General features: G+C 42.0%; 3 protein-coding genes and 1 long non-coding RNA gene across 11 annotated transcripts in view; 1 reads left to right on the top strand and 3 right to left on the bottom strand.

Moving 5' to 3' along the window:
* LOC144324535 (uncharacterized) overlaps positions 1 to 5,180 on the bottom strand; it is a 7,285-nt gene extending 2,105 nt beyond the window's left edge. The window contains exon 1 of the long non-coding RNA XR_013390009.1: positions 5,096 to 5,180. This is a non-coding gene — a long non-coding RNA (uncharacterized LOC144324535). The remainder of the gene's footprint in view (positions 1 to 5,095) is intronic.
* LOC144324504 (coiled-coil domain-containing protein 121-like) lies at positions 69 to 3,830 on the bottom strand. Of its 3 annotated transcripts, none has more exons than XM_077915917.1 (2): positions 3,364 to 3,830; positions 69 to 2,734 (listed from the first exon to the last, which is right to left on the bottom strand). In XM_077915917.1, the coding sequence occupies exons 1-2, from the start codon at positions 3,723 to 3,725 to the stop codon at positions 1,774 to 1,776; spliced, it is 1,323 nt and encodes a 440-aa protein (XP_077772043.1). In that variant the 5' UTR covers positions 3,726 to 3,830; the 3' UTR covers positions 69 to 1,773. The 3 variants fall into 3 exon arrangements, with proteins under 3 accessions (XP_077772043.1, XP_077772046.1, XP_077772044.1); XM_077915920.1 differs by having other exon boundaries at positions 3,360 to 3,683; XM_077915918.1 differs by lacking the exon at positions 3,364 to 3,830 and adding an exon at positions 3,030 to 3,363.
* On the top strand, positions 4,000 to 24,286 carry LOC144324528 (GPN-loop GTPase 1). The gene is made up of 14 exons (XM_077915997.1): positions 4,000 to 4,125; positions 4,820 to 4,913; positions 7,781 to 7,820; positions 8,630 to 8,696; positions 9,642 to 9,679; positions 10,567 to 10,645; positions 10,853 to 10,947; positions 11,905 to 11,950; positions 12,595 to 12,741; positions 13,989 to 14,071; positions 17,064 to 17,103; positions 17,947 to 18,037; positions 22,144 to 22,251; positions 23,684 to 24,286. The coding sequence occupies exons 1-14, from the start codon at positions 4,015 to 4,017 to the stop codon at positions 23,767 to 23,769; spliced, it is 1,125 nt and encodes a 374-aa protein (XP_077772123.1). The 5' UTR covers positions 4,000 to 4,014; the 3' UTR covers positions 23,770 to 24,286.
* Positions 9,090 to 26,832, bottom strand: part of LOC144324509 (STAGA complex 65 subunit gamma) — a 30,636-nt gene continuing 12,893 nt past the window's right edge. Inside the window, exons 7-8 of one of the 6 annotated variants that reach the window (XR_013389989.1) lie at positions 17,776 to 17,845; positions 9,090 to 9,756 (exon numbers count right to left, since the gene is read on the bottom strand). The gene's annotated coding sequence lies outside the window, so the exon portion shown is untranslated. Of the gene's footprint in view, positions 11,086 to 15,485; positions 15,594 to 17,775; positions 17,846 to 22,981 lie in introns of those variants that run through there. The other 5 variants (XR_013389988.1, XM_077915943.1, XM_077915945.1 and 2 more) reach the window with 5 other exon arrangements.

The following is a 26,832-nucleotide window of genomic DNA, read 5'->3' as shown; positions in this document are numbered from 1 at the left end:
CTAAATCCCTCTTGCTTTCTAACTCCTTATCGAGCCTTGGTATGTATTTTCCTACGCTTTTTGGCACATTTTTGCATCTACAGAGAATAAGGCTTCAAATTTGTGTTGGTTACCATAGTTTTCAGATTCAGTCTTTCTGTATTTTCGGCTCAAGAACTGAAGGTTAAGTTACCTGCATACTATCTAAAATTCTACTTTCTGTATTGAAATTGGTTTTATTATATCCATACTAGTATGAATGAGATATACAGAAGCAGTAGTAAGAGAAAAGTGATGAAACAGGAAATCCGTTACTGGGGAAAAGTCAACGGATACAGTATAATCTAAGGTTTTTATTTCTAATAAGCTACACATTAAAAACATTGTTAAAGGTAGACGGTGAAGGCATTGAGGGAGAAAAAACGTTTTACTCCACAATTTTAAAGGAATTCATTTTTACCTAGGCATGAAACTGAAAACTCAGGAAAATTATTTTGAAGTTTTTAATCACTGACAATTTCTGGAAAACATAAAGTTGACTTTATTTTCCCATAGAGGAGCAATGTTAAAATGTGGGATTATATTTCTGTACTAGGATTCAGCATGCAAATAAATAACTAGTCTAACCGTCTATATGTCCTCAGTGCAAAAAACTTTTTAAAAACTACCATAAAAGTCTTACTAATTAAAAATATTATTTCCAGTTCTTCTAAATTAGCAATAAACTTCTTTGGCTATGATTGATACTGCCACTGCACAAAGCTTGTTCTTCTCAATAGACATAAATATAAGGCACTTTTAATTATAAAAGGCATTTCAAAATGTACTATCAGGTACACACATAGTAAGAAAATGTAGAAGTGACCTAAACCTGAAGTACTTATATTTAAGTAATCTTACTCGTTGTCTTAGAATTCAGAATGTTGTTAGGGAAATAGACGGCACAAGACTCTTTACAGTTGTCCCAATATTTTAAAACGTTTTTCACATATTTTCCTGAAATAAGTAGAGGCATTCAGTTACCTCATTAATGCTAGATGTATTTCTTGACAGAAAAGGTTTTTCAAAAGTTAAGAGTTGACCTAATATCTGCTCTTCCCTTAATTTACTCAAAGCTAAAATTGTAGGGGCTGAGCTTTAGACAAAAGGTCATTCTGCCCAGTGTTTTTTTTTTTTTTTTTTTTTTTTTTTTTGCCTAGCTCTTAATGAACATATTGCTTAAATTACTTTTCCACTCTTGACAAAACTATAGAAGCAGCTGCCTGGTCAGTGGTGCAAACTTGAAAAAGACCTTAAAAGCACTTTGCCTTTTTTTTTTGTTGTTTGTTTTTTTTTTTGATCACTTTCCCTTTTCTGTGTGGAGCTGGCCAGGAGGCATGAGGATAAGCAGTTTGTTTACAGAGAGGAAGGTATTATATAAAGTCAATCTGAAATGCTACTCTTAGAAATCTAACTTGGCCACACGAAATAAATCACACCACTGTCTTTCTTTCACTACCTCCAGGTGGTCTCTTGAGCTAGTTTAATGTACTGGTGTTTGGGAAATGGTGTTATCTAGAGATTTGAGGAACATCCCATTTATTAACAAGATCTAATTAAGGAAAAATCTAATTAAAGGAAGCTGGTGGCACAAATATCCAGCAGTACTGCTGGAAAAATGCACCTAATATTTCACACTAACACATCATGATGGATACTTTGCCATAGCAATCTGAGATCCTAAAGCCTTCCTAACTAAGTTTATGCAGCCATCGGTTTATAAGAATACTTGCTCCAGTCTTTATTTACGCAGTGTTATTTTAGGAATTGGTTTGGATTAATCTTTGGTTTGGTACTCAGAGGTGTTAATGTGGTCCTTGGAGCATCCTGTCCTGGGCACCAATTACGCCTTCTTTGCAATCGTTGCCTCGCCCGGATTAAGCCCTCCACATACCACTGTTCCAGCTGCAGCTGCTGCTTCTGATTTTCTAACTGGCTTTTAGTAGCTTGCAACTCCTGGCACTGCTGAGTTTGCTGCAGTAACTTCTTCCGTAACTCCCGGTTCTCTCTCCTGATGCCACGGTAGAACTCAAAAGTATACTGCTTTGCTTCCAACTCCAAGGCCTGGGCCTTCCCGTCAAGCTCCTTTCTTTTCCTCTTTCCCAACTGCCCCATGTCTGGCTCACTCAGTTGTTTCTCTAGAAGTGCTTTTTCCTGGAGTAACTGGACCTGGATTTCCTGTTTCTTGGCATCTGTCTCAGCTGGGGTTTTCTTTTTCTCGTCCTGTAATATCTGGATTTCTCTCTCCTGTTTCTCCTTTAACAGTGAAATTTTCCTCAGTGTCTGCAACTGCTGCTTTAAGTTGCATTGGATCTTTTCCTTCTGCAAAAGCTCCCTTTTAAACACTGAAGTTTGTTTCGCATATTTGGAGGCATAGTCTCGTCTCCTTTGTTCAATCTCCTGACTTTTTTGTAAATAGCTGTTCCACAGCTTTTCAGGCTGCATTCTATACTCTTCAGTTTTGTTGGTTAGATATTCCAGGAAGAATTTGTTTTCAGTCTGGACAAGTAACTTCTCAGCATATAGCTGCTTGGTTTCCTCCATTAGTGACTCTTGCTGGCTTTGAGCTTGTTTTATTTGGTTGTTCAGCTTTGTCATTTCCACCACTGCCTTTTCTTTAAACCTCATCTCTGACTTGCCTAGCTTCTCTGGCTTGAAAAAATCATTTATTAAACTAAGATACGGTGGAGAGGAACTCCTAGAGTCCTTAGCAAACCTGAAGGAAGAACAAGTAAGACATTCCCCCATCAATTCTTTTTTTTTCTTAAGATTTTATTTATTTATTCATTAGACACACACACACACACACACACACACACACACACACACAGGCAGAGAGCCTGACCTGAGACTCCATCCCGGGACTCGGGGATCGTGCCTGGAGCCAAAGGCCGACGCCACACCGCTGAGCCACCCGGGCTGCCCCTCCCCATCAATTCTTAATGAAAGTTTAGTAAACACAAAATGCACAAGTATACTTTAATTCACATGAGAAAATATTTTTTGAGTACCTATTATGGTTCTGCACTCTGCGAGGCACCAGGGTAGAGATGAATGAATGTGGCTTACAATTTACAAGCACGCATTCACTACAACCCCCGTAAGGCATTCCCTCCGGTTTAGAGAGGAGAAAACAAGTTCAGAGAATTTAAACGACGCCAGCAGTGGCAGCGCGTGGGTGTGAAACCTCGATTTTAAGATTCACTGAACACTGCAGTAGCCACAAAGGGCGACGGGACCCGCTGAGGTGGGCGAGAGCAGCAATACATTTCCTGGCTTTTCCAGCCCCTTCCCGGTATCCGGGGACACTTCCGTGGAGGGAAAAGCGCCCCTTTCAGTACCTACTTGCTCCCGGAATCCGAGCGTCCGTCTCCAAGGCGACGGTGAGGCTCACCGAGGGGGACCGCCAAGGAAGGAGCGCTCGAGTCAGGGGCCCCCGACGCGCGGACGCGGCGCCCCCTTGCGGAACGTTTCCGCAGTTTCTCGGTTCGGTGCTCCACGGGGGTCGGCGCCGCCCAGCAAGCCCCGGGGTCGCACTCCGCCCCAGTCCCAGCCTGTCCAGCCCTGAGCTCCTGAACCTCGTCGGCTGCCGAATAAGGCCCAGCAGCCAGTTCCCCGGCGGCTCCGTCCCCCGCTCCTTGGGGGCGGAAGGAGAAGCGCACTCTCCTCATTTGCGACCTGGGGGCGCCCTGCCTTGGGGACCGCATCTCGTCTTGCCCTCCTGGGGACCAGAGCGTCGTCTCTCCCAGACCCTTCGTTCCGTTGCGGCGGTGAGCGCCTGTCCCCCGGGTCCTCCCCTTCCTCCCCTGCCCTCCATTTCCCCGCCCCTGCCCCTGGTTGGCCCGGAGGCGAGGATGCTCTGGCGAGCGGCCCGCCCCTCGGCCTTCCCCGGCCGCGCGGCGGAGGCTCTAGCGTCCCTTGCGCGGCCCGCGGCGGCACGGAAGCCTCTCTAGGTGCGCGGCGTCTCTATGGTGGAGCGGGCGGAGCGCGAGGAAGATGGCGGCGCCCGCGGAGGCCGCTGAGGAGCGGGCTTCGGGGGGTCCTCGGCCCCCAGTGTGTCTGTTGGTGTTAGGAATGGCGGGATCTGGGAAGACCACCTTTGTACAGGTGACGTACAGGGCGCGGGAGTAGGAGGTGCGCTCGAGAGGTTGTCAGTGGTGGGCGGAAGGCCAGGGGGACCTGGAGGACGCGCTCGCGAGTTGAAGGGGATCCGCGTGGGGCTTTCAGGACCTCGCCAGCAGTCCGGCCCCGAGCCTTTTCGGGCTCTAGCCTGGTTCGGTTAGGGCTCTCTTCTCCGCACCCTCAGTTCGTATTTGCTACAGCTTGCCACGTTGTTCTGGAATCGTCTTGCCGCTGACACTGCCGCCCCCTGGAAGGCGGGGGCTCCCACGTCGCCGGCAGTTAGTGCGGTGCTGGCGCCCAGGCCCTGGGTGGGGATTACTACGGTGTGGCTTCTTGCGCGGCTCTTCCGTCTCGAGCGCTGGAGAGACCGCGATCGAATTTGACAAGGTTCCCGCTTTATCGGAGCTGATGTTTTAATGGGAGTGATGGGGAGAAACCTCACACGAATCAAGTGATTAAGTGATCGACCGACAGTAGGGGAGGCCCTGTTGGCGGGATGATCAAGAAAAGAAAGCATTTCACCTGAGAGTCGAATGCTGGAGGCGGATCCTGGGGACGAGCGTTTCAGGTAGAGGGAGGGACACGTAGTGCAGAAGTCTTCAGCTGTGATCCATAAAGGAATCTCGGCCCCTTATCATTCCCTCGGCCTCACTCCACCGCTCTTCTCGCGTCTCTGCAGAGGCTTACTGGACATCTGCATAGCCGAGGCTCTCCACCTTATGTGGTTAATCTGGACCCGGCTGTACATGAAGTACCCTTTCCTGCCAATATTGGTGAGTAAACTGGAACAGAACTCTGAAGTTCTTCAGAAAACCAAAAGCCTCCAGCCGGGCAAATCTCTAATGCTTTCATTTTTCGTTTTCTCTAAACTATCTTTCATTTTCCTTGAATTTCCTAAGACTTCTAAACCATTTTCTTTGTTGACTCCTTTCCCTAAGTATATTAGTTTCCTTACCTCTCACTCTCGTGTCTCCGCTCGTTCTGATCCGAGGGTGGCAGGCTATTGTTACTTCATTTGTATTTTTTAAACATCTTATTTCTTGGACAGCCCGGGTGGCTCAGCGGTTTAGCGCCGCCTTCAATCTAGGGCGTGACCCTGGAGACACGCAACCCCAGGGTCGTGTCTGTGTCACTCGTGAATACATAAATAAAATCTTTAAAAAGAAGAAAAAAAAGATTTTCTTTATTCGTGAGAGAGAGAGAGGCAGAGACACAGGCATATACATAGATATGCATATATGCATTGTTTTGGGGAAAGGTTTCCGGTTATCATCAGACTTCCAGAGAAATCTGTGACTCTGACATAATTTAAGGGTGAATATGATGCATTGTCATGATTCTTGATTGAATCTAGGAGCCTGGGATCCCCGGGTGGCTCAGCGGTTTAGTGCCTGCCTTCGGCCCAGGGCATGATCCTGGAGTCCCGGGATGGAGTCCCATATCCATGGGAGCATGGAGCCTGCTTCTCCATCTGCCTGTGTCTCTGCCTCTCTGTCTCTGTCTCTGTGTCTCTCATGAATAAATAAATCTTGAAATCTTGAAAAAAAAAAAAAAAAGAATCTAGGAGCTTCCTGATTTTCAGGCTGTCACTGTGCTAATCCTCTCATTTTTTGTCTCTTAATTCTGCTAAGCTACTTGGACCCTAATCATACTAATAAAGGAAAATCTTGTTCAGGAGCAGAGGTCATTTTGGGAAGTTGGGGAAAAAGTTAGTATCTTCTTGCTTAAAGGATGGACTTCTATCTGATGATAGATGACTAGATAAGAAGATATATATGTGTGTGTGTATATATATCTGACTGGTAAGAAGATATATATATATTTGCAAATAATATATATATATGTATATAAATATATGTTTTTTGTAAAATTACTCAGCCATAAAAAAGAATGAAATCTTACCATTTGGGACTACATGGATGGACCTAGAGGATGTTATGCTAAGTGAAATTAGCCAAGACAGAGAAAGACAAATACCTTATGATTTCACTTACATGTGGAATCTAAAAAACAAAGCAGAAACAGACTCACAGATATAAGAAACAAACTGTTGGTTACCAGAGCAGGGAGGAGTTGGGAGTGAGTGAAATAGGTGAAGGGGATTAAGAGGTACAAACGTCCAGGTACACAATAAGTCAGGGATATAACTTACAGATTAGGGAATAGAATTAATAGTATGATAACTTTGTATGATGACGCATGGTAACTAGACTTGTGGAGATCATTTTCAAATTTATAAAAATATTGAATCAATATGATGTAAACCTGAAACTAGTAAGATACTGTATGTCAGTTACACCTAAATTTTAGAAAAGATGGAATTCAAATAGTTGGTAGAGTCTGTAGGCTGGTAGACAGGTTTAGACAGTTAGATATTACTGGATGCATTAATTCCCTTTGAAAAATCAGGTCTGCATTACCCCTTGCTACCAGTAGGCAGTTAGTAAGAAATAAACGTTTTTTTCTTGATTTAGCTCCCTTTTTCTTTGCGTGTGATCACTGCTAAGGTACTTAAGTTGTATAAAACTTTTCCCCTGGGGCTCCTGGGTGGCTCAGTGGTTTAGTGTCTGCCTTCATGCTCAGGGCATGATCCCAGAGTCCTGGGACCGAGTTCCACATCTGGCTCCCCTTAGGGAGCCTGCTTCTCCCTCTGCCTATGTCTCTGCTGCTCTCTCTGTGTCTCTCATGAATAAATGAATAAAATCTTAAAGAAAATCTTAGAGAAGGAAAAAAAAAAAACCAACTTGGCTACATTACTTAAAAACACACACAACACAGGGCAGCCCAGGTGGCTCAGTGGTTTAGCGCCACCTTTAGCCCAGGGCCTGATCCTGGAGACCTAGGATCAAGTACCACGTCAGGCTCCCTGCATGAAACCTGCTTCTCTCTCTCTCTCTCTCTCTCTCTCTTTCTCTCTCGTTAATGAATAAATAAAATCTTAAACACACACACAAAACTTCTCTCCTCGTCTCAGACTGTTTCTACCATAACTTCTGAGCCCGTAGCCTAACATTTTTCATGGATTGCTTGCCAGTTACCAAGTAAGGAAGGAAACCAATGTGAAGCTGGGGGGATTAGTAGAAGAGAATGCAGACAAGAGAAGCCTGAAAGGCTGGTTTCAGCTTCTTGTTGGTAGGAAGATACTTGCAGGGCACTTTCTGCCTTTCTGTTCTTCTCTTCACGATCTTGCTTTTTTCTGTATCACAGTTCAGTGACCTTAGCTTAAAACTTTAGAAAATTGACTTGAAAAGTAACTGAGATACCAGGAGAGAAACTTATTTTTGTTTTCCTCAGAGGAAGCAGAGATGACTTGAGAGGCCCATTGTCTAAGGATGTTATAGGTGGAGTGTCTCAAACTATATTGTGTCCATGTGGGTTTTTTTTTTTTTTGTAAGATTATTTTTTTAAGCTTTTTACTTATTTATTCATGATAGACACAGAGAGAGAGAGAGCGAGCGAGCGAGACAGGCAGAGACACATGCAGAGGGAGAAGCAGGAGAAAGGAGCCCGACGTGGGACTCGATCCCGGGATCTCCGGATCACGTCTGGGCCGAAGGCGGGCGCTAAACCGCTGAGCCACCCAGGGATTCCCTTGTTTCTATGTGTTAAATTCCATTGAATTCTTCTCCCCCCCTCCCAGATATTCGTGACACTGTGAAGTATAAAGAAGTCATGAAACAGTATCCTTTTCTGCATCTACTTCATTGAGTCATCCCTAACTAGTTACTGTCTGTATTTTGTGGCTTTGAGAGTATTCTGCATTTTCTTTGTGAAATATACTAGCAAAAGCATTTAACTGCTTTAAAGCAATTTACTTAAGAGGATAGAAAGATGAGTGAGGAGAGGTATTATAGGTGATTAGACTATTACACCTTGTGGTTTCAATTTTCTTACCATCTTTCTAGACTATGGGCTGTTGTAATTAGAAAGCACCCAGAGTGGGAGGCTGGGTAGCTGGTGCCATGCCTTGCTTCCACAAAGTAGTATTGCCCTGGAGGCCACTGCCTCCTCTGATTGGGAGACTCAAATGAGTAGGTTTATTTAAGAGCATTGAGTGTTATACATGCTGTATGAAATGTGTACTTTCCTTGCAGGTAGATGTAGCTGGGTAGACCAATAATAATCAGCAGGTTGACCAGTGAGGATCAGAGCAAGGAGTGTGATATCTTCAGTGATATTTTAAGACCTTAGCGTCTAATACCATTAAGCTGTCAGTGCCAAGTGCATCTGTCTGTTAGATTTTGGTCACTTTAATCTCTTCATTTTGCCTAGGCATCCCCAGAATGATAAAGGAATGAGGAAGATGTTGATAATGAAAATTCCTTGTGAGGTTAAGTTTGTGTGGTATATACTAGTCAAGGATTAGCTGCCAGTTTCCATTTGTGGAACACTAAGGTTACGGTGCTATGTGTGTGAATAATATCCTAAGTGTGAGTTTCATCACCTAAATTGATCTGTAAGTAATTTAAATCCTCAACTTGGTGTCCAGGTACGGGCTTGGGCCAAACGGCGGTATAGTGACCTCACTCAATCTCTTTGCTACCAGATTTGATCAGGTATGTCTGTTTTTACTTTTATAGACATGACTGTGTAGAAACCTATGACTTTTTTTTTTTTTTATTAAACAGATGACAGACTTATTTTTTTTTAAAGAAATATTTATTTTTGATAGAGAGGGGGGTGGGTGGGGGCAGAGATACAGGAGGAGGGAGAAGCAGGCTCCATGCCGGGAGCCCGATGTGGGACTCCATCCTGGGACTCCAGGATCACGCCCTGGGCCAAAGGCAGGCGCCAGACCGCTGAGCCACCCAGGGATCCCCAAAAACCTCTGACTTTTGAATGCCTAGCTTGCTCACATTGGGAAAGAAGAGCAATAAACCTGGATATACATATGGAAAATAAGTAAACATTTTGATAGAGAAGTAAGTTATGACAGGATAATCAGTATTGTGAGACACTTCACATTTAATATTGGTGATGGCCAATAAAACAAAAATCTAGGTTCTTTTCTTGATCTTGGCTTATAGTGTCACCTTGAGGATGGAGGGAAGGATTGGGGAGTGGGAGGGGTAGCAGGCATGGAATGGAAAGATAATGGGGCTTTTTTACATGTGACAGATAATTGTCACTGTTTAGGTTTTTCTCCTACTTCTACAAGAGTGGTGTTTTGTAATCATGAATTTTTTACCCTCATGTCACTCCAAGAGACAGGCTGTTAAACATTTTATACCAAAGTACTAAGAGATATGACCCGAAAGTGAGAGATCGTCTTCAGCTTCTCAGGACCCTGCAGTACACTCTGGGGTGTTGGGGTGTGTCAGTGCTGCTGATGTGACTGTGTTTCCTTAGTTCATGGAGTTTATTAGTTGGTGTCCTAAGACTGAGAACAGAGATTAGAGATTCAGTAGTTGATAGTTGCTTATAAGGTGGGCCGCCCTGGAAACGGTGATTTTTGTATTGAAGATGGATCCTGTTTTTAATTGGCATCTTTTTTCTTTCAGGTGATGAAATTTATTGAGAAGGCCCAGAACATGTCTAAGTAAGTGCTTTTGGCTTAACACCTGTTTATTACTCTGTAGTTGACGTGTCTCAAGGATTTCAGGATACCATCGGGCTCTGAAAGGGTGTAGATAGAGATGAAACCATTAGAAGTGAAACAAAAAGGTGGGCAAAAGAAATCATTAAGATGCTCTACAGTGATGAGCTAAATTCAATAGTATCCTACCCCCAATCACTGTCATATATGCCCACGGCTTCCCAGGAGGTGTTTTAAGACTTTGTCCAAATTCAGTTGTCTCCCTGCCTTCTCTTGGGAAAACACATTTGTTGGCATTAAAATCTCTGAAGTACCTTTCTAACCCTTGTTTAAAAATAAATCTTCAGGGGCGCCTGGGTAGCTCGGTGGTTGGGTGTCTGTCTTTGACTCAGGTCGTGACCCCAGGGTTCTGGGATTGAGTCCTGCATCGGGCTCCCTGCAGGGAGCCTGCTTCTCCCTCTGTTTATGTCTCTGTGTCTCTCATGAAGAAATAAATAAATCTTTAAAAAAAATAAAAGACTATATGCTCATTATAGAGAATTCAAAACCTTCCTTCAACCCCCCCACCACGACCCCAAGAAACCAGATGGTTCCCCAAGGGATTTGCCTTCTGGTTTTGTTTATCTCTCATTTTTAACACTGTGTGTTTCTAAAACGATCATAGTTTCTTCTGTGATAATTTGCAGCAATTTGTAGACTGCTACTCCTGCCTGGTATCATGAATACTGGACAGGTAGTATATGTTTTAAGGGCAGTGGGAGGAAGTTAGACTTGACAGTGTGAAGAGGTTATTTCTTCTTGGATAAGCAGATGTTCAGTGTTACGTGTGCTGGAATAGCTTTCAGTATTTCACAGGTGGGATACTTCTCGAATGGTTGTTCTTGATACAGATATGTCTTGATTGACACACCTGGACAGATTGAGGTTTTCACGTGGTCAGCTTCTGGGACAATCATCACTGAAGCCCTGGTGAGTATTCAAGGACTTGTTAGACTAACTGGAGAGCTAAACTGGTTAAGCAGTTTTTATTGAGTGGGATGCTATATGGGAAGTTAGTTGTGGAAGCTCTTGGCACCCTGCCTAAAGTGGTTTTCCCTTGCTAAGGAAGGTGGGAAAAGAGTTTGGAGATAGGTCATGAGTCCTTTGACTAAGGCTGTGATTATTTTGTGGCTTTAGGCCTCCTCATTTCCCACAGTTGTCATATACGTCATGGATACATCAAGAAGTACCAATCCAGTGACCTTCATGTCCAATATGCTCTATGCCTGCAGGTAATGGATTGTTGGTGGGCCATGGTATTACATCAAGGTAGGAGGCCTCCTCTTTTCTTTTTTATATTTGAGTCCTGAGTGCTTACCAACCTGGATTTGTGCTCATTCAGATGTGCCCCTCAGTTTAGTAGTTGTGAGCTGGGGAGAGATTAGATGAGAAAAGAGGCATATGTGTTAGCATTCTCTTTGACCAGCTTCTCATCTTCCCCCTTTGCTTGTTACAGAAACAGGTAGTGTATGAACACGAACCTTTTGGTAGTTGCTCGCAGTTGAATGAAACGAGTCTAAATAGAATAGAGCCCTCTGATCTAAATGTTCCTTTTCTGTGTTATGACATGTAGACTTAAATTATAAAATGAGAGATTGTGAATAAAGAGATTTATCTATGATTCCAAAAAGCACAAGTTTGCCCCAACTTGGTGTCATTAAGGACAGAGAGACATGGCTTACTAGGGTATGTGAGTGCATTCGACATAGAGCAAGGGAAATTATTATGAAATTTGAGAGAATTTTATTTGGTGGATACATAAAAGCCATCACCAGCATTTGTGCCTTCTCCTATGACTAGGGATATACCTTCTTGGTAGATGCAATAAATTGTAATCCAAATTGAAATCTGATGTCTGACAGCGTTGTTTCCATATATATTGTTTAAAAGAGACAATTATTTGGTAGAAACAACCGGACCAAAAAACCATACACAGAAAACCAGATGAATATCAAAGCATTCTTACTCCAAGAAAGAAAGAGAACGTATGTGTGTTGTTTGCCTAATGGTAGCGGTGAAGTACCTCTTCCTCTTGGGAGAGTAGAATGTGAGGGCTGTGTCAGGATGGATAGCTATATGTAGCGTCTGAACCCATTCCAGTTCTCGTTACTCGGTTCTAGCAGACTGACACTTGGGTAAGCAAGAGCTTAAGTGCTTTCACTGATAACGTCTTGATGTTTGATTTTCAGCATCTTGTACAAAACCAAGCTGCCTTTCATTGTGGTTATGAATAAAGTAAGTGGTTCCTTCCTTTTGTGGTTTAGTATTTCTTTTTCATCAGAACCTTGTGTTATTGGAAGGTTTAGGGGTTTGGGTAGGTGAGGATTTTCACATGTCGGAGAATAGATTCAAACTTAACTGAAACAAAGTCATGAGCGTTTGTAGGAAAAAGATTCAGTCGAATTAAATGAATATTTATTACTGGCTCTCCTCAGAGTAATTTAAAACTGGATAGAGTAGCCCCTCAATCATAGTGTATAGGTTATCCCTCAGAATCACAACTATGTATATGGGGGAGGGACTGCTTGTTAATTGGCAGAGCAATTAAAACAGAAAACTTCACTTTTCTTGAGTCGACAGCAAGGATTCAAGAGAGTACATGACTTCAGAGCCTAGAATGTGCTGGCATCTACTGTGGTCATGGTCACTTGGCAGTGGATAGTGAAGGGTCGGCTTCAACCAAGAGAACACATATGTTCATTTATTTACAGTAGCCGTGGTCCTTTATGGTTTATTGTAGTGGAGGAGGAAATGAGGGAAGCAGAGAAAAAAAATATGAATAGTTGCTTTGTGGTTGGCATTTAATTAAAATTATTTTGACGTTGTTTGGTATCTAAACACATCTCTGATTGCTGATAATTGTCTTCTGTTTGGTACAGACTGACATCATTGATCACAGCTTTGCAGTGGAATGGATGCAAGATTTTGAAGCTTTCCAAGATGCCTTGAATCAAGAGACTACATACGTCAGTAACCTGACTCGTTCAATGAGCCTGGTGTTGGATGAGTTTTACAGCTCACTTAAGGTAAACTTTCACCACTGCTTATACTGACAGTCCCTTCAGACATCCTCTTAACCATAGGGCTGGCGTTGAACCTGTCTTAGAAAAGAAGTTTGGTATTTTCACAAAGCATTTAAAGCATTACTTATTAAAAATTGGAGGTTTTCCCACCTCTTTTGCATGTTGCTTTCCAGTTTTAAAACTGGAAGTTTAAAAGATAAAGTAGAGGTGGCTGGCTTTTTTTTTTTTTTTTAAAGATTCTATTTATTTATTTGAGAGAGAATAAGCGCACATGAGCAGGGAGAAGGGCAGAGGGAGAAGGAGAAGCCAGCTCCCTGCCGAACAGGGAGCCCGACATGGGCCTCTATCCCAGGACCCTGAGATCATGACCTGAGCCGAAGGCAGATGCCCAAACTATTGAGCCAACCAGGTACCCCATGGCTGGCTCTTAACCTCAGGGTCATGAGTTCGAGCCCCTCATTGGATATTTACTTAAAAAAAAAAAGAAGATAAATAAGATAAAGACCCTACCTTCAGAGTTTATGATCTAGTTCAAAGAGAAGGGTACATACAGAATTGAAACATAATATATTGTGGTAAAGATCTTACTAAGATTGGAGGTTGGGCCTGATGCTGCTGAGGGGCAGATCACTCTTGAAATGAGGGATTTTGGAGGATATAGCATTAGAGGTATGCTTTGAAGGAAGGGTATGATTTACATAAGCAAATGTGAGTCGGGATGGCAGGGAGGATGGTAATTGCTCAAGCAAAGGCATTGAGATACTAATTTTTTTTTTAAAGATTTTATTTATTTGAGAGAAAGAGTGAGGGAGAACATGAGCAAGGGAAGGGGCAGGAGAGGGAGAAGCAGACTCCCTCCTGTGCAAGGAGCCTAATGCCGGGCTCCATCCCAGGATCTTGGACCACGACCCGAGCCAAAGGCAGACACTGAACCGACTGAGCCACCCAGGCACCCGAGATAATAATTTTTATAGAGAACAAGCAGTGGTTAGATTTGACAGGGAATAGATGAGAAGCCTCGCTGTGTGTTTCTCCTGATTTTCTTTTTATCCAGCCTTCTCTTTTCCATAAACTTCTTTCCATGGCTTTTGAGTATGTGTGCTGTTTTGTTTTAGCTTCACCCTTTGCCAGAGACTTCTTGAGGTATCTAAACTTCTTTTATGAAGATTTTATGACATTTGAACAAAGTAATATATACACCATTTAAAAATACACAGTTGTTTGTTCAGTGGCATTGATGCTTTTGGCAGGTGGTGGGTGTGTCTGCTGTTCTGGGTACAGGCTTAGATGAACTCTTCGTGCAAGTCACCAGTGCTGCAGAAGAATATGAAAGGTGAGGATGAAGGAAAAATCCTCTTGATGACATTTTTAGTAACCCACAATCTGATACGATAGCAGTTTTGCCAGGCAAAGCATTTGGGTTTCACAGTGTAGGTATTACATTTGTCATTTGGATGTGTACTGGATCTGTGTGTGTACCCTTAGGGATAAGAAGTCTCCATTAACCTTCTTTAAACATAGTGTACAACTTTCACTGTATTTACTGATTAAGAGCAAGAGTCTTCAGACTTCATTTTTTGTTTTATTTTTTAAAAAATTTTTAAGAGATCTTATTTCTAGAGAAGAACACAGGCAACACCCTTTTTGAACTCGGCCATAGTAACTTCTTGCAAGATACATCCATGAAGGCAAAAGAAACAAAAGCAAAAATGAACTATTGGGACTTCATCAAGATAAGAAGCTTTTGCACAGCAAAGGATACAGTCAACAAAACTCAAAGACAACCTACAGAATGGGAGAAGATATTTGCAAATGACATATCAGATAAAGGGCTAGTTTCCAAGATCTATAAAGAACTTATTAAACTCAACACCAAAGAAACAAACAATCCAATCATGAAATGGGCAAAAGACATGAACAGAAATCTCACAGAGGAAGACATAGACATGGCCAACATGCATATGAGAAAATGTTCTGCATCACTTGCCATCAGGGAAATACAAATCAAAACTACAATGAGATACCACCTCACACCAGTGAGAATGGGGAAAATTAACAAGGCAGGAAACAACAAATGTTGGAGAGGATGCGGAGAAAAGGGAACCCTCTTACACTGTTGGTGGGAATGTGAACTGGTGCAGCCACTCTGGAAAACTGTGTGGATGTTCCTCAAACAGTTAAAAATATACCTGCCCTACGACCCAGCAATTGCACTGCTGGGGATTTACCCCAAAGATACAAATGCAATGAAACGCCGGGACACCTGCACCCCGATGTTTCTAGCAGCAATGGCCACGATAGCCAAACTGTGGAAGGAGCCTCGGTGTCCAACGAAAGATGAATGGATAAAGAAGATGTGGTTTATGTATACAATGGAATATTACTCAGCTATTAGAAATGACAAATACCCACCATTTGCTTCAACGTGGATGGAACTGGAGGGTATTATGCTGAGTGAAGTAAGTCAATTGGAGAAGGACAAACATTATATGTTCTCATTCATTTGGGGAATATAAATAATAGTGAAAGGGAATATAAGGGAAGGGAGAAGAAATGTGTGGGAAATATCAGAAAGGGAGATAGAACGTAAAGACTGCTAACTCTGGGAAACGAACTAGGGGTGGTAGAAGGGGAGGAGGGCGGGGGGTGGGAGTGAATGGGTGATGGGCACTGGGTGTTATTCTGTATGTTAGTAAATTGAACACCAATAAAAAATAAATTAAAAAAAAAGAAAAAAAAAAAAAATTAAAATACACAGTTGTTTGTTCAGTGGCATTGATGCTTTTGGCAGGTGGTGGGTGTGTCTGCTGTTCTGGGTACAGGCTTAGATGAACTCTTCGTGCAAGTCACCAGTGCTGCAGAAGAATATGAAAGGTGAGGATGAAGGAAAAATCCTCTTGATGACATTTTTAGTAACCCACAATCTGATACGATAGCAGTTTTGCCAGGCAAAGCATTTGGGTTTCACAGTGTAGGTATTACATTTGTCATTTGGATGTGTACTGGATCTGTGTGTGTACCCTTAGGGATAAGTCTCCATTAACCTTCTTTAAACATAGTGTACAACTTTCACTGTATTTACTGATTAAGAGCAAGAGTCTTCAGACTTCATTTTTTGTTTTATTTTTTAAAAAATTTTTAAGAGATCTTATTTACTTATTTGACAGCACAAGCAGGGGAGGCTGCAGGCAGAGAGGGAGCGAGAGAAGCAGGCTCCCTGCTGATTAGGGAGCCCAATGCAGGGCTTGGTCCCAGGACCCTGGGATCATGACCCGAGCTGAATGCAGATGCTTAACGGACAGAGCCATACGGGCACCCCAGACATTTTTTTTTTGTAAAAAGCCAGATTGTAAATATTTCAGGCTTTTGTAGGCCATACGATCTTTGTTGCAACTCTCAACTGTCATTGTAGGGCGAAAGCATCCGTAAACAGTTTGCAAACGAATGGGCATGGCTGTGTCCTAATAAAATTTATTTACAAAAATAGGCATGATTTGGCCTGTTTGCCACATTGGCTGACCCTGGATTAAGAACATAGCCTGTGGAGTCAGACAGACATGGGTTGGATTTCTGTTTTCTCCACCGAATAAATGGGTGGCCTTAGCAGGTGTTCATCATTTGTACATCAGGGATAGTAGCATTTTATTGTTAAGGTTGTGAGCGTTATTTGAGAAAATATATCTGAAGCACCTAGTATAATGGCTGACACATAGCAAGCACATTTTACGATAAAGGATTGTTGTTACTGTTATCAGGTTGATACTGGAATTCTGTTTACTTAAAGGAAAATGTAATCCGAACGCTTTCCTTGGGGGGTGGCATGATAATTGGCTTCCTTTGGCTTCATTTGTTAGCAAGATTCTAACAACCACATGGTGATTTTTAGACACATTATTTTGATTTTGATTCATCAGAGAAGGGGTCTTTCTGTGTGTTACCAAAGCCTCAGGACAGACCCTTTTGTTGTTGCCCAGATAAGCCACATAATTACACATTGAGCTTCCCGAGCCCAACAGGCCTACCTTCTTTTATTCATCACTGTGTTTATCCAAACAAATGATGAGCTCATCAGACATGAACTCCACAGAGTTCATCTTTCCCGGCCAGCAGTTTTTTGTCTCTTTGCTGGTTTCAGAGTGGGGACAAGCACTTTGACTTTTAATTTCATAGGGATAGAATATCAGTGACTAAGACTTGTTCCATCTAACATTCAGTAAAGTAAGGTCTTCTGTTACTGTCAGAGCCCTAGGAACATGGAAATGATGTGGAGGCGGGCAGGACAGATTATTAAACACAGGAATTTAGAAAGTGTTTTCTCTCTCCAGGGAGTATCGTCCTGAATATGAACGTCTGAAGAAGTCACTGGTAAGAGAGGAGGCTATGTGTATGTTTTGGGCCACTAAAAAAGAACTTTAAACCATGCACTAATCCTCCTGCCATAAATACTTTTTGGGGGGCTATCAGTGTATGTTCTACGTGTTTGTTATTTTAAATTAGTAAACCTGTATGTGTGCTGTCTAGATGCAGGAGGGCCCCTTAATTGTTTTTCTTCTCTTTATGTGAATTTCTTAAAGTCTGATTTTTCCTGTTAGATTTGCTAAGCACTTCCTGGGCCCCACCCCACTCCTACTCTAAGCTGCATTTAAGAGCTGGTTATAGAATTTTAAGAAAAAAGTGGTTCACAGTGCTTATTCCAAATAATCGCTTGGCCTGCCCCCTTCAGCTCCATTGGGCCCCTTATCACTGCTGAGTCTGCTTGACGGTTCTTTTGATGGGTTCTTGTGACTAACTTCTGCAACCCCTAATTCATTCTGCAGAGCCCTCCAGTCTGAACTTGTGCTATCTTGATCCACACTGCTTGGTGTTTCTGTATCTGCTATCTCTTACCTGCCTCAATGTCTAAATAGCCTCTAGTGTTTGTGTGTATACTTAGTCATCTCCTGTTACAAGTCTGGCGTCTAATTCAGGGCTCCTATTTTTTTTTCCCTAAAGATTTTATTTGATTTATATTTATTTTGTAGAGAGAGAGGGTGTTACCTGGGTGGGGAGGGTGCGGAGGGAGGGAGAATCTTAAGCAGGCTCCATGCTCAGCTACACAGATCATGACCTGAACCGAAATTAAGAGTTAGATGCTTAACGGACTGAGCCACCCAGGCACCCCCTAGGACTCCTTTTTTAATATGAAGATATTTTTCTTTGTGTGTACAGGCCAATGCACAGAGCCAGCATCAGAAGGAACAACTGGAACGCCTTCGGAAAGATATGGGCTCTGTAGCCTTGGACACAGGGACTGCCACAGGTACTGGAGGGTCTCCTGGTGTTAGGAACTGAAAGGATGATATGCGTATTTCCACTGAGCAGGAAGATACTTCTGTTTAAGAGCGAGAAAAGGATAAAAATATAATGTGTTTGAGATTGATCAATGTATTTATCTATCTATTCTACCGCTTTTGTTTTGTGTGTGATTTGCAAAGGTAAACTGGACGTTGTATTTAACTATACCACTTTGAGTTCTTCCTCTTCAGGTAGGTTTTGCTTTACTTCAGCTAGATACTTGATGTCTTCTCTATTTTCTTAAACACTTTACAAAAAACCTAAATTAGTTAACATACAGTGTATTAAGAAGTTGAGGGTAGAGTTTAGTGGTTCATCAGTTGCATAATAGCACCCAGTGCTTATCACATCAAGTGCCCTCCTTAACGCCTGTCCCCCAGTTACCCCATCCCCCCACTCAGTTTTCTTAAATACGTTTTTTGCCTTCCACTCTCCTCCCTTGTTTCCTGTTTATTTTGACCTACTTTCAGATTAACAGAAAAATTGTGTGGCTAGTAGAATTATTACTATGTAGCATTCAACCAGATTCACAAAATGTCAACATTTTACCACGTTGCTTCATTGTCTTCTTCTCATGCTGTATGACTTTGTATATACGTATACATTTGTAAACAAAACATGTTCCTTTTTTCAGAGTCCTGTAAGTTATACACTTATTTTTCAATATCATCCTTGATACTTCTGTCTGTATTTCCTAAAACAAGGATATTTTATATAAGCTCATTACTAGAAATTAGGAAATGAACACTGCTACTGTCGTATAGTGTGTAATCCTTATTTAGGTGTAGCTGTTTGCCCTGTACAGCAGGAGAAAATCCTGGATCTGCATTGCATTTAGTTGTCTTGTCTCTCTCTCCTTTAATCTGGAATGTTTCTTTAGACTTTGTGTTTCACAGCAGTGATAATTTGCAAGTATGTGGGACAGATATTTTATAGGATGTTCCTCAGCTTGGGTTTGACTGATATTCCCTCAGGACTCAATTCAGGTGGCTCCTTTTTGGCAGAACTTTACAGAAGTGGAATTTGTGACTTTTCCATGCATCACATCAGGAGACGCATGATGTTGATTTGTCCCATTGTTGGTGATGTTAATTTTAAGTACTCAAAGTGGTGTCTGCCAGGTTTTTCTATGAAAAGTTATTTTTCCCTTGATAAGTATTTTGTGGGTGATGCTTTGAGACCCTACGAATGTCCTTTTAATTCTCACATGTTTACCCACTAATTTTAATATCCATTAATCTAATAGGGATAGTATCGTTTTCTGTGATGCATGTTGGAAATATCTTCTCGCTGTTTGTCGCTCGTTTTTTGACTTTGTCCATGGTGTTATTTTTCCTGGTGAAAATTTTTGTTTTGTTTTGATGTAGTCAAATTTACTTGCCTTCTCTTCACTGCATCTGGATCTTGAGTGATAATTGGGAATCCCTTACTTATACTGTGTTAAAGAGGAATTCACTCACGTTTTATTGTAGTACTTAATATGGAATCATTGTCTACATTTAAAGATTTTTATTTATTTGAGAGAGAGAGAGAGAGAGAGAAAACATACCAGTGTGAGTAGGGGGTAGGAGCAAAGAGGGAGGGAAAAGGAGGAGAGACAGAATTTGCTCTGCATTGAGCATGGAGCCTGACATGGAGCTGAGTCACACGACCCTGAGATCATGACCTGAGCTGAAACCAAGAGTCAGAGGCTTAACCGACTGAGCCACCCAGGCAGCCCTCGTTCTCTGCCTTTAGATCCGCGTTCCATTTAGAGTTTCTTCTGTGGATGGTGTGAAGTATAGGTCTGTGTTACCTTTTTTATAAACAGTTGTACCTGCCCTATTTCTCAAAAAGTCTGCCTTTGCCCCAGTGATCTGAGATGGAATACTAAAGTTCCATGTGTACCTGGGTATATTTTTGGACTCCCTGTCTTATTCTTCTGGACTGTCTGGGTCTGTACCACACTGTTATAATTATCTAGGGTCTTTATAGAATGTTTTAATGTCTGCTTTGGCTAGTCCTTTTTCATATTTTTCTTTTTTAGCATTTCCTTGGCTATTGCATGTTTATTTTTCCACGTGAACTTAAGCATCAACTAATTTAGCTTGCTAAAAAAACAAACAAACAAACAAAAAAAACAAAACTTTTTGGTATTTTTTATTGGTCTTGCATTATGTTCATTAATATAGGGAAAACTGACAGTTGTCCTATTGAGTCCCCCTATCCAGGAACAAGGACTATGTTTATATTTTCAAGTGTACTTTTGTATTTTTCAGGAGTTTCTTCCTCATGTGATTTTTGCATAGTTCTTGTTAAAATTTTCCAAGGATTTTATCTTCTTCTAGTGTTGAAATGGGATTTTCTGAACCATTGTATCTTGTAATGGGTTGTGTTTGTGTATTTGAAGGTGTTTTATTTCCATATTAGTCTTTTTATTTTGCCCCTTTTGTGAATTTTTTTGTTTTTAAATTTTTTTAAAGATTGTTTATTTGAGAAAGCGCATAAGGTGGGAGTGGCAGAGGGGGAGGGAGAGGAAGAAAGAATTGGAAGCTGGCGCCTGGGTGGCTCAGTCGGTGGAGCGCCCGATTCTTGGTTTCAGCTCAGTTTATGAACTCAACACAGAGTGAGGAGCCCAGTGTGGAGCTTGAGCCCATGACCCATGAGATCATAACCTGAGCTGAAACCAACAATTGGGCACTCCACTGACTGAGCCACCCAGGCGCCCCTGTATTTTCTTATTGTTTGAATTCATTTTGTCATCGATTCTTAGGGGCTTCTAGATTGGCGCTCATATTTCGTATGTATGCACCCCCACCCATCCACACTTATGGATGGACTGACCTTTAAGGAATGAAGTACTACTCATGAAAGCTGTTGCTGTATCTTCGATAGTCAATGCAAAGCAGCTTGGAGGGGGAGGTGCTGGACTGTGGCTCGTTTCCCAGTTAAGTGAACTGGCCTGGCCATCCTCGCACACCTCAGCGACATAAGCATCTGTGTGCTGCGCTCCTTTGAATCACTCAAGAATATGTGAAGCAGGGCAGCCTGGGTGGCTCAGCGGTTGAGCTGATGAGCCCAGGGCATGATCCTGGAGACCTGGGATCTCGTCCCATGTCAGGCTCCCTCCATGGAGCCTGCTTTTCCCTCTGCCTGTGTCTCTGCCTCTCTCTCTCCCTCTCTGTCTCTCATGAACAAATAAATTAAAAATCTTAAAAAAATATGTGAAGCAGTAAGTGTTCAATCTGCTGCAAAAGGTCTTTCACACTCAGATAACCTGTTAAAGGTTGAAGACTTGCAGTAAATTATTGGGGGAGCATCCCAAGTATAGTTAGGCACCGACTGAAGCTCTGACTGTTAACACGCCATGCCACCGTCCGTCTTCAGGGCCGCAGGCCCCCAGAGATCTGTGTCTCTTGCTGTTGTCACTGTTGGCCTCCTCAATCCCCAGCTGACTTTTCTCTGACGAGCCTCCTGAAGGCTCTAGGATATGTGGCATCATGGAGGTTCTTGTAAAGCCCAACCCTCGCAGGCTGAATTCGACTTTACTTGGGACTTAGCCCTAGTTGAGTTTCTCGGAGTAGGAAATTAGTCTCTAAGAGTAGATTCAGTTTCCCATTTTCCTCCTTCCCTCTTTTTCTTGAATAATATCTGGGCTCCTTTGCTGCCTGCCATTTTACCATCTGTTCTCTTCAGACCCTCAGAACTTAAATTTCCATCTGGATCTTCCTTTACCCTGACTCCCCAGCACACTGCATCTGCTCAGATGTCCTTAGTCTTCATAAGAAAAACTATAGCCTCTTCTAGGAGCTAGTAAGAATGAAAGAGGGCAAGCTACTTGAAAATTATTTTCTTCAGCTTAAAAAGAGCACCTTGCGGTTACTGGGATCCTGGAAGCATTTTGTGAACTATACTACTGTAAAAGTTAAGTGGTATTAACAATAATACATTTAGAAAAGGTAAAATCCTGCATTTATATTTATCACGACCACTTTCATCCTGCCAATTTATAACCATAGTCACTGAATCAGAATCATCTTTTTGAGGACATATAGGTTCATGACATGCTACTGATTGGTGTTTTCTCTGTAGACAGCTTATCTCCTGCACTTGACCCTTCTGACTTGATCCTGACTCGGGGAACTTTGGATGAAGAGGATGACGAAGCCGACAGTGATACTGATGATATTGATCACAGAGGTGAGAGGTGGCTGAAGTGGCTCATGAAGACAGTAGCTGCTCATCCCCATCATGTTTGCTCGGGAGCTTCTTATTCAGAGAAACCTTACACATGCAGCCAGTGATAGGGGAGAGAAGAGATGGCATTGGATATAGCAGCAGGAAAGAGTTCATGTATTGAGAGTTCCTGGCCTCTACTGAACGGTCAACATTGAGCTCATTACAGGCTTTTAATTAGTCTTGTGTCTTCTCATCTTTAGCTCGAAATCCATTTGAGAAATCTAGAATTTTTGTTTTCTGTAAATACTCTCTTAAGAATACATAGGGGGTGAGGGGCAGCCTGGGTGGCTCAGCGGTTTAGCGTCGCCTTCAGTCCAGGGTGTGATCCTGGAGACCCGGGATCGAGTCCCGCATTGGCTCCCTGCATGGAGCCTGCTTCTCCCTCTGCCTGTGTCTCTGCCTCTCTCTCTGTGTGTCTCTCATGAATAAATAAATAAAATCTTTAAAAAAAAAAAAGAAAAAAAAAAGAACACTTAGGGCGTGAGGGGCAAGAATGCATAAGGTGGCCTCAGCAGGGTTCCATCTGGCATAGTTTATGGACTGTGATCAGAATCCGTTTCTTGAAACATTTTTCGGTTCTAGCTACGACCAAGAGCAAACCTCTCTTTGCCGTCCAGTATGCTGGATGCTAACATCAAATGGCTCATTGACTCAGACTTATTGAGGTATAATTTACAAACAGTAAAGCCCACCCTTTTTAAGAGTTTTTAGTTTGCTGAATTTTAACAAATATATGTGCATTAGTAACAGCCATCATAGGTCAAGATACGGAATACTTCCACCACCCCCAAAAGTTCCTCATGCTTGTTTTTATTCAGTTCCCTTTCTGCACACTTAGTTTTTGGCAATCACTAATCTGATTCCTATTCCTGTAATTTGCTTTTTTCTAGAATGTTGTATAATTGGAATCGCAGTGTTTTAGCTTTTCGCGTTTGACTTTTTTCAGTCAGTGTAATGCTCTTGCAGTCCATCCTTGTGTCAGAAGTATGTTCTTTTTACCGATGAATAATAATATGCCATGATATGCCTTTTACCATGAGTGGTCTATCCATTCATCAGCAGATTGCCATTAGGGTTGTTTCCAGATTTTAGCTGTTACGAATAAGGCTGCTGTATATATTTCTCTTGGTTAAAAATACCTAGGAGCGGGACCTCATTTTAGTTACTTTATGAGGGAGGTATTCTCCCCACTCATAGATGAAAGAAATTGTACGTTTTGGGCAACATAAATAGAGCATGCTTGTAGAAGATATTTCTTCTTTGGGAGAAGTAAACACTTAGTTTATTAGAAGCAGAGTACTGTTTCTGATGGATTAGTGACAGCAGCTCTAATCTACCATTATCTGATACCTTTCTAATGGGAAAGTTAAGAATTGACCTTTTTTCCTTGCAGTTACAGAGGAAAGCCGTGAAGAGCCAGCATTCCAGAATTTTATGCAAGAATCAATGGCACAGTACTGGAAGAGAAACAACAAGTAGTTTCTAGAAGTCTGAAATTTTGGAACCCTGAAGGAACTATCCTAACCTCTGATGGGGGCTACTATAAAGGACAATTTTGTTCAGAGTAGCAGTGTTTCTCTTATAGGGAAATTTGACTCAGACGCAGCCAGGGATACAAGACCATTGGACCTAACAGGCTTCACGTTTTATCATTTCAACTTAAGTACTTTTGCTGCTGATGGATGGAACAGAGAGAACTTACTATTCACCTCAGATCTCTATTAGGCTGGATCTGTACTCTACTCTCCCGTCTTGCCCTTGACCCTGTACCATGAATTCCCCTCCTTTTAGCAGAAAGGGCGAGAGGAATCATGAGCTTCCCCGGGGTGGCAGCAGTCTGCTTGGCAACCAGTCAATGTTGGCTACAAAAGGTGCCTCACACGAAGTACCTCATTGTAGAATAACAGGTTCATTGAAGAAGGTGAGCAAAACATAGGATTAATGAATAAGAATCCTGCTTTGGATGGTGACTTGGATAAAGAGTTTTAAATTTTAACTTTAAGTCTGCCTGTCATAATTTCAAATAAGAAAATTATGTAATTGCAAGTAGGTTCGCTTCTATTCAACACAGAGGTTTAAAGCCACGTGTCCAAACCTGTCTCAGTAAAAGAGGGGATGTTTACTAAAGTCTCTCTTGTAAATAAACCAAGTAACTGAGTACAGAGCCAGGCACTGTTTGTATTATACATTAACCTTAAGGCAAAGTATCTTTTGTAATTTACTCAAAGGCCATGGATTTGGGTCAGGTGCATATTCCATATATAAATAATGGCCTTGGTAGGGTTTGCCCTGCCTCCACATTCTTCACAGGACACAGTAAAACTGCGTTTCTCTCAGGAAAGTTTATCCCTGCCTAACCTGTACTCCAGTTCAGTGGTTCTCAAGTGTGGTCATTGGATCAGAAGCATCGGCATGACCTGGGGAATTGTTACGAGACACAACACTCAAGATCTGAATGAAACTATGGGTGTGGGACCTAGAAATCTGTTTTAATAAGTCCTTCAGAGGATTCCCATGTACATGAAGTTTGAGAACCACTGCCCTAACTACCATAGCCTGTGACAGTTCCAGGCCTTGAGAATCTCCAGTATCTCAAAACGACCTGCTATATCAGAGTACCTAACCTTAACCATCTGGTGCCTATTCTCCAATGTAAATATTCCAAAAAGTATTTTATTTTGCCATTAAGTATTAATTTCAGTGTTCTATACCTGTCGATTATAAGCCTATATCGATCTATAGGTATCTATACTTAGAGATATTAATTTCAATATTCTATATCTAGAAACCACTAGGCTAAAACTTTGAACGGTTCAAAAGGAAACCATCTGCAAAGCAAGACTCTGAACATATTTGGTTTTTCCGTTTTAGTGCCTTTGAATACTTCTTTAAAAAATAATTTGTCTGGAGGTGCCCGAGTCGCTCTGTTGGTTAAGCATCTGACTCGATTTCAACACAGGTCTTGGTCTCAGGGTCGTAAGTTCAAGCCCCATACTGGGTGTGGAGCTTACTTAAAAAAAAAAAAAAAAAGCCCTATTCCTTAAGCTCTATTTTATAAGGACAGAGAGAAAGTCTTCCTTATCTTTGTATACCTTGTACAAAAACCAATACATAATTGGTGTTCAATAAGTGTCTGCCAACTGAATGAATTAAATGCTAGATGACTACTTAATGGAAACTGCCTGATATCTGCTTTCATAAATAGGGAAAGATGAAGCTAGGTGTGGATGGGAGTTTAGAGAATTGTGTTCAGGATTGTGCAATTAGCAAATTTATAAATTATCTGAGATTTTTTTTAGTTTTTATTAGAGAATGTGCGCGCTTGGGTGGGGAGAGGGGCAGAGAAAAACAGACTCGGGGCTTGATCTCAGGACCGCAAGATCATGACCTGAGTCAAAGTGAGATGCTTAACAGCCTGAAAGCTACCTAGGTTACCCTGCATTCATCTTTGTTCTCAGTGCCTCAGACATTTAAGGCATTCAGGAATATACTAATTAAAGCTGTGCATTGATTTTGGTCATTTAAAAGAGTGTGCAGATTTCAAAAGACTGGTATTCTGCACCCGGAAAGCAAACTTGAGCAGTACTTAAATGCTGGTACCCGCTATCAAGGCATAAAGCACACATTTGTTAATTACCGCTAACAATTCCAGTGCTAATCATTCACTTAATAAACAAATGACTGAGACCATCAGATGCCAAGCAGGGCTGATCCTGTGATGGGTAACAATGTAAGGTTGAAGACATGATGTAAAGGAGAGAGATGTGTACCGCTAGCCTTTTAGCTGCCTAGCCAGCAGGAGCACAGTGCAGATGCTGAATTCTGGTAAAGGGATGGACTATTGTCCTCTGACGGCCAAGTAGATGCAACAAATGTAACTAGCACCAGTCTGTCCTTGGACAGGTCCTGTTTGCTTTGTTCCCAATGCAGAAAATGAAGGAAACATACATGGTAAAATATTTTTAAAAATCTGAATGGAAAAATAAGAAAATGACAGAATAAGGGTAGATGGAGTGAAGTCTAACGAAGAAGAGGGGCGCCTGGCTGGCTTAGGAAAGCATGTGACTCTTGAACCTGGGGTCGTGAGTTTGAGGGGTAAAGCTTAGTTGAACAAAAAAGAAACGACGCAGACGAGATGAGGGCTGTCTGAAGAAACACCACAGACCCCTGGTTTTGTGAGACATCATGCACAGCAAAACGTGTTTCAGAAAGACTACTGATCGATAAAGGGGGATTAGCTATTTCCTGTTAGGTTTTAGTACCAGGTTCCCAATGATTTGGCCCCAAAGTGAAGCAAGTTCAGTGAAAACACTGACATTTAACATCAGCATATATTTACTTGTGAATCTCTTCAAGCATAGCTTTGAGGTTTGATAATCTCAATCTGTACGATATCCCTGCAATATAGAGCCAAGCAGCAGGATTCTTCTCAGTTGTGCAAAGACAACAGTCCGGGACAGTGCATTGGTCTCCCGGTTACCATCCCGGTATTGTGAAGTGTCTGTGAAAGGTGGCTTGGTTGTAGAAAACTACAAAAACTAG

Source organism: Canis aureus, chromosome 12 (assembly GCF_053574225.1).
Source record: "Canis aureus isolate CA01 chromosome 12, VMU_Caureus_v.1.0, whole genome shotgun sequence".
NCBI classification, from domain to species: domain Eukaryota; kingdom Metazoa; phylum Chordata; class Mammalia; order Carnivora; family Canidae; genus Canis; species Canis aureus.
Note: the sequence above shows the minus strand (reverse complement) of the source record. Positions and strands in the feature narration are given on the sequence as shown.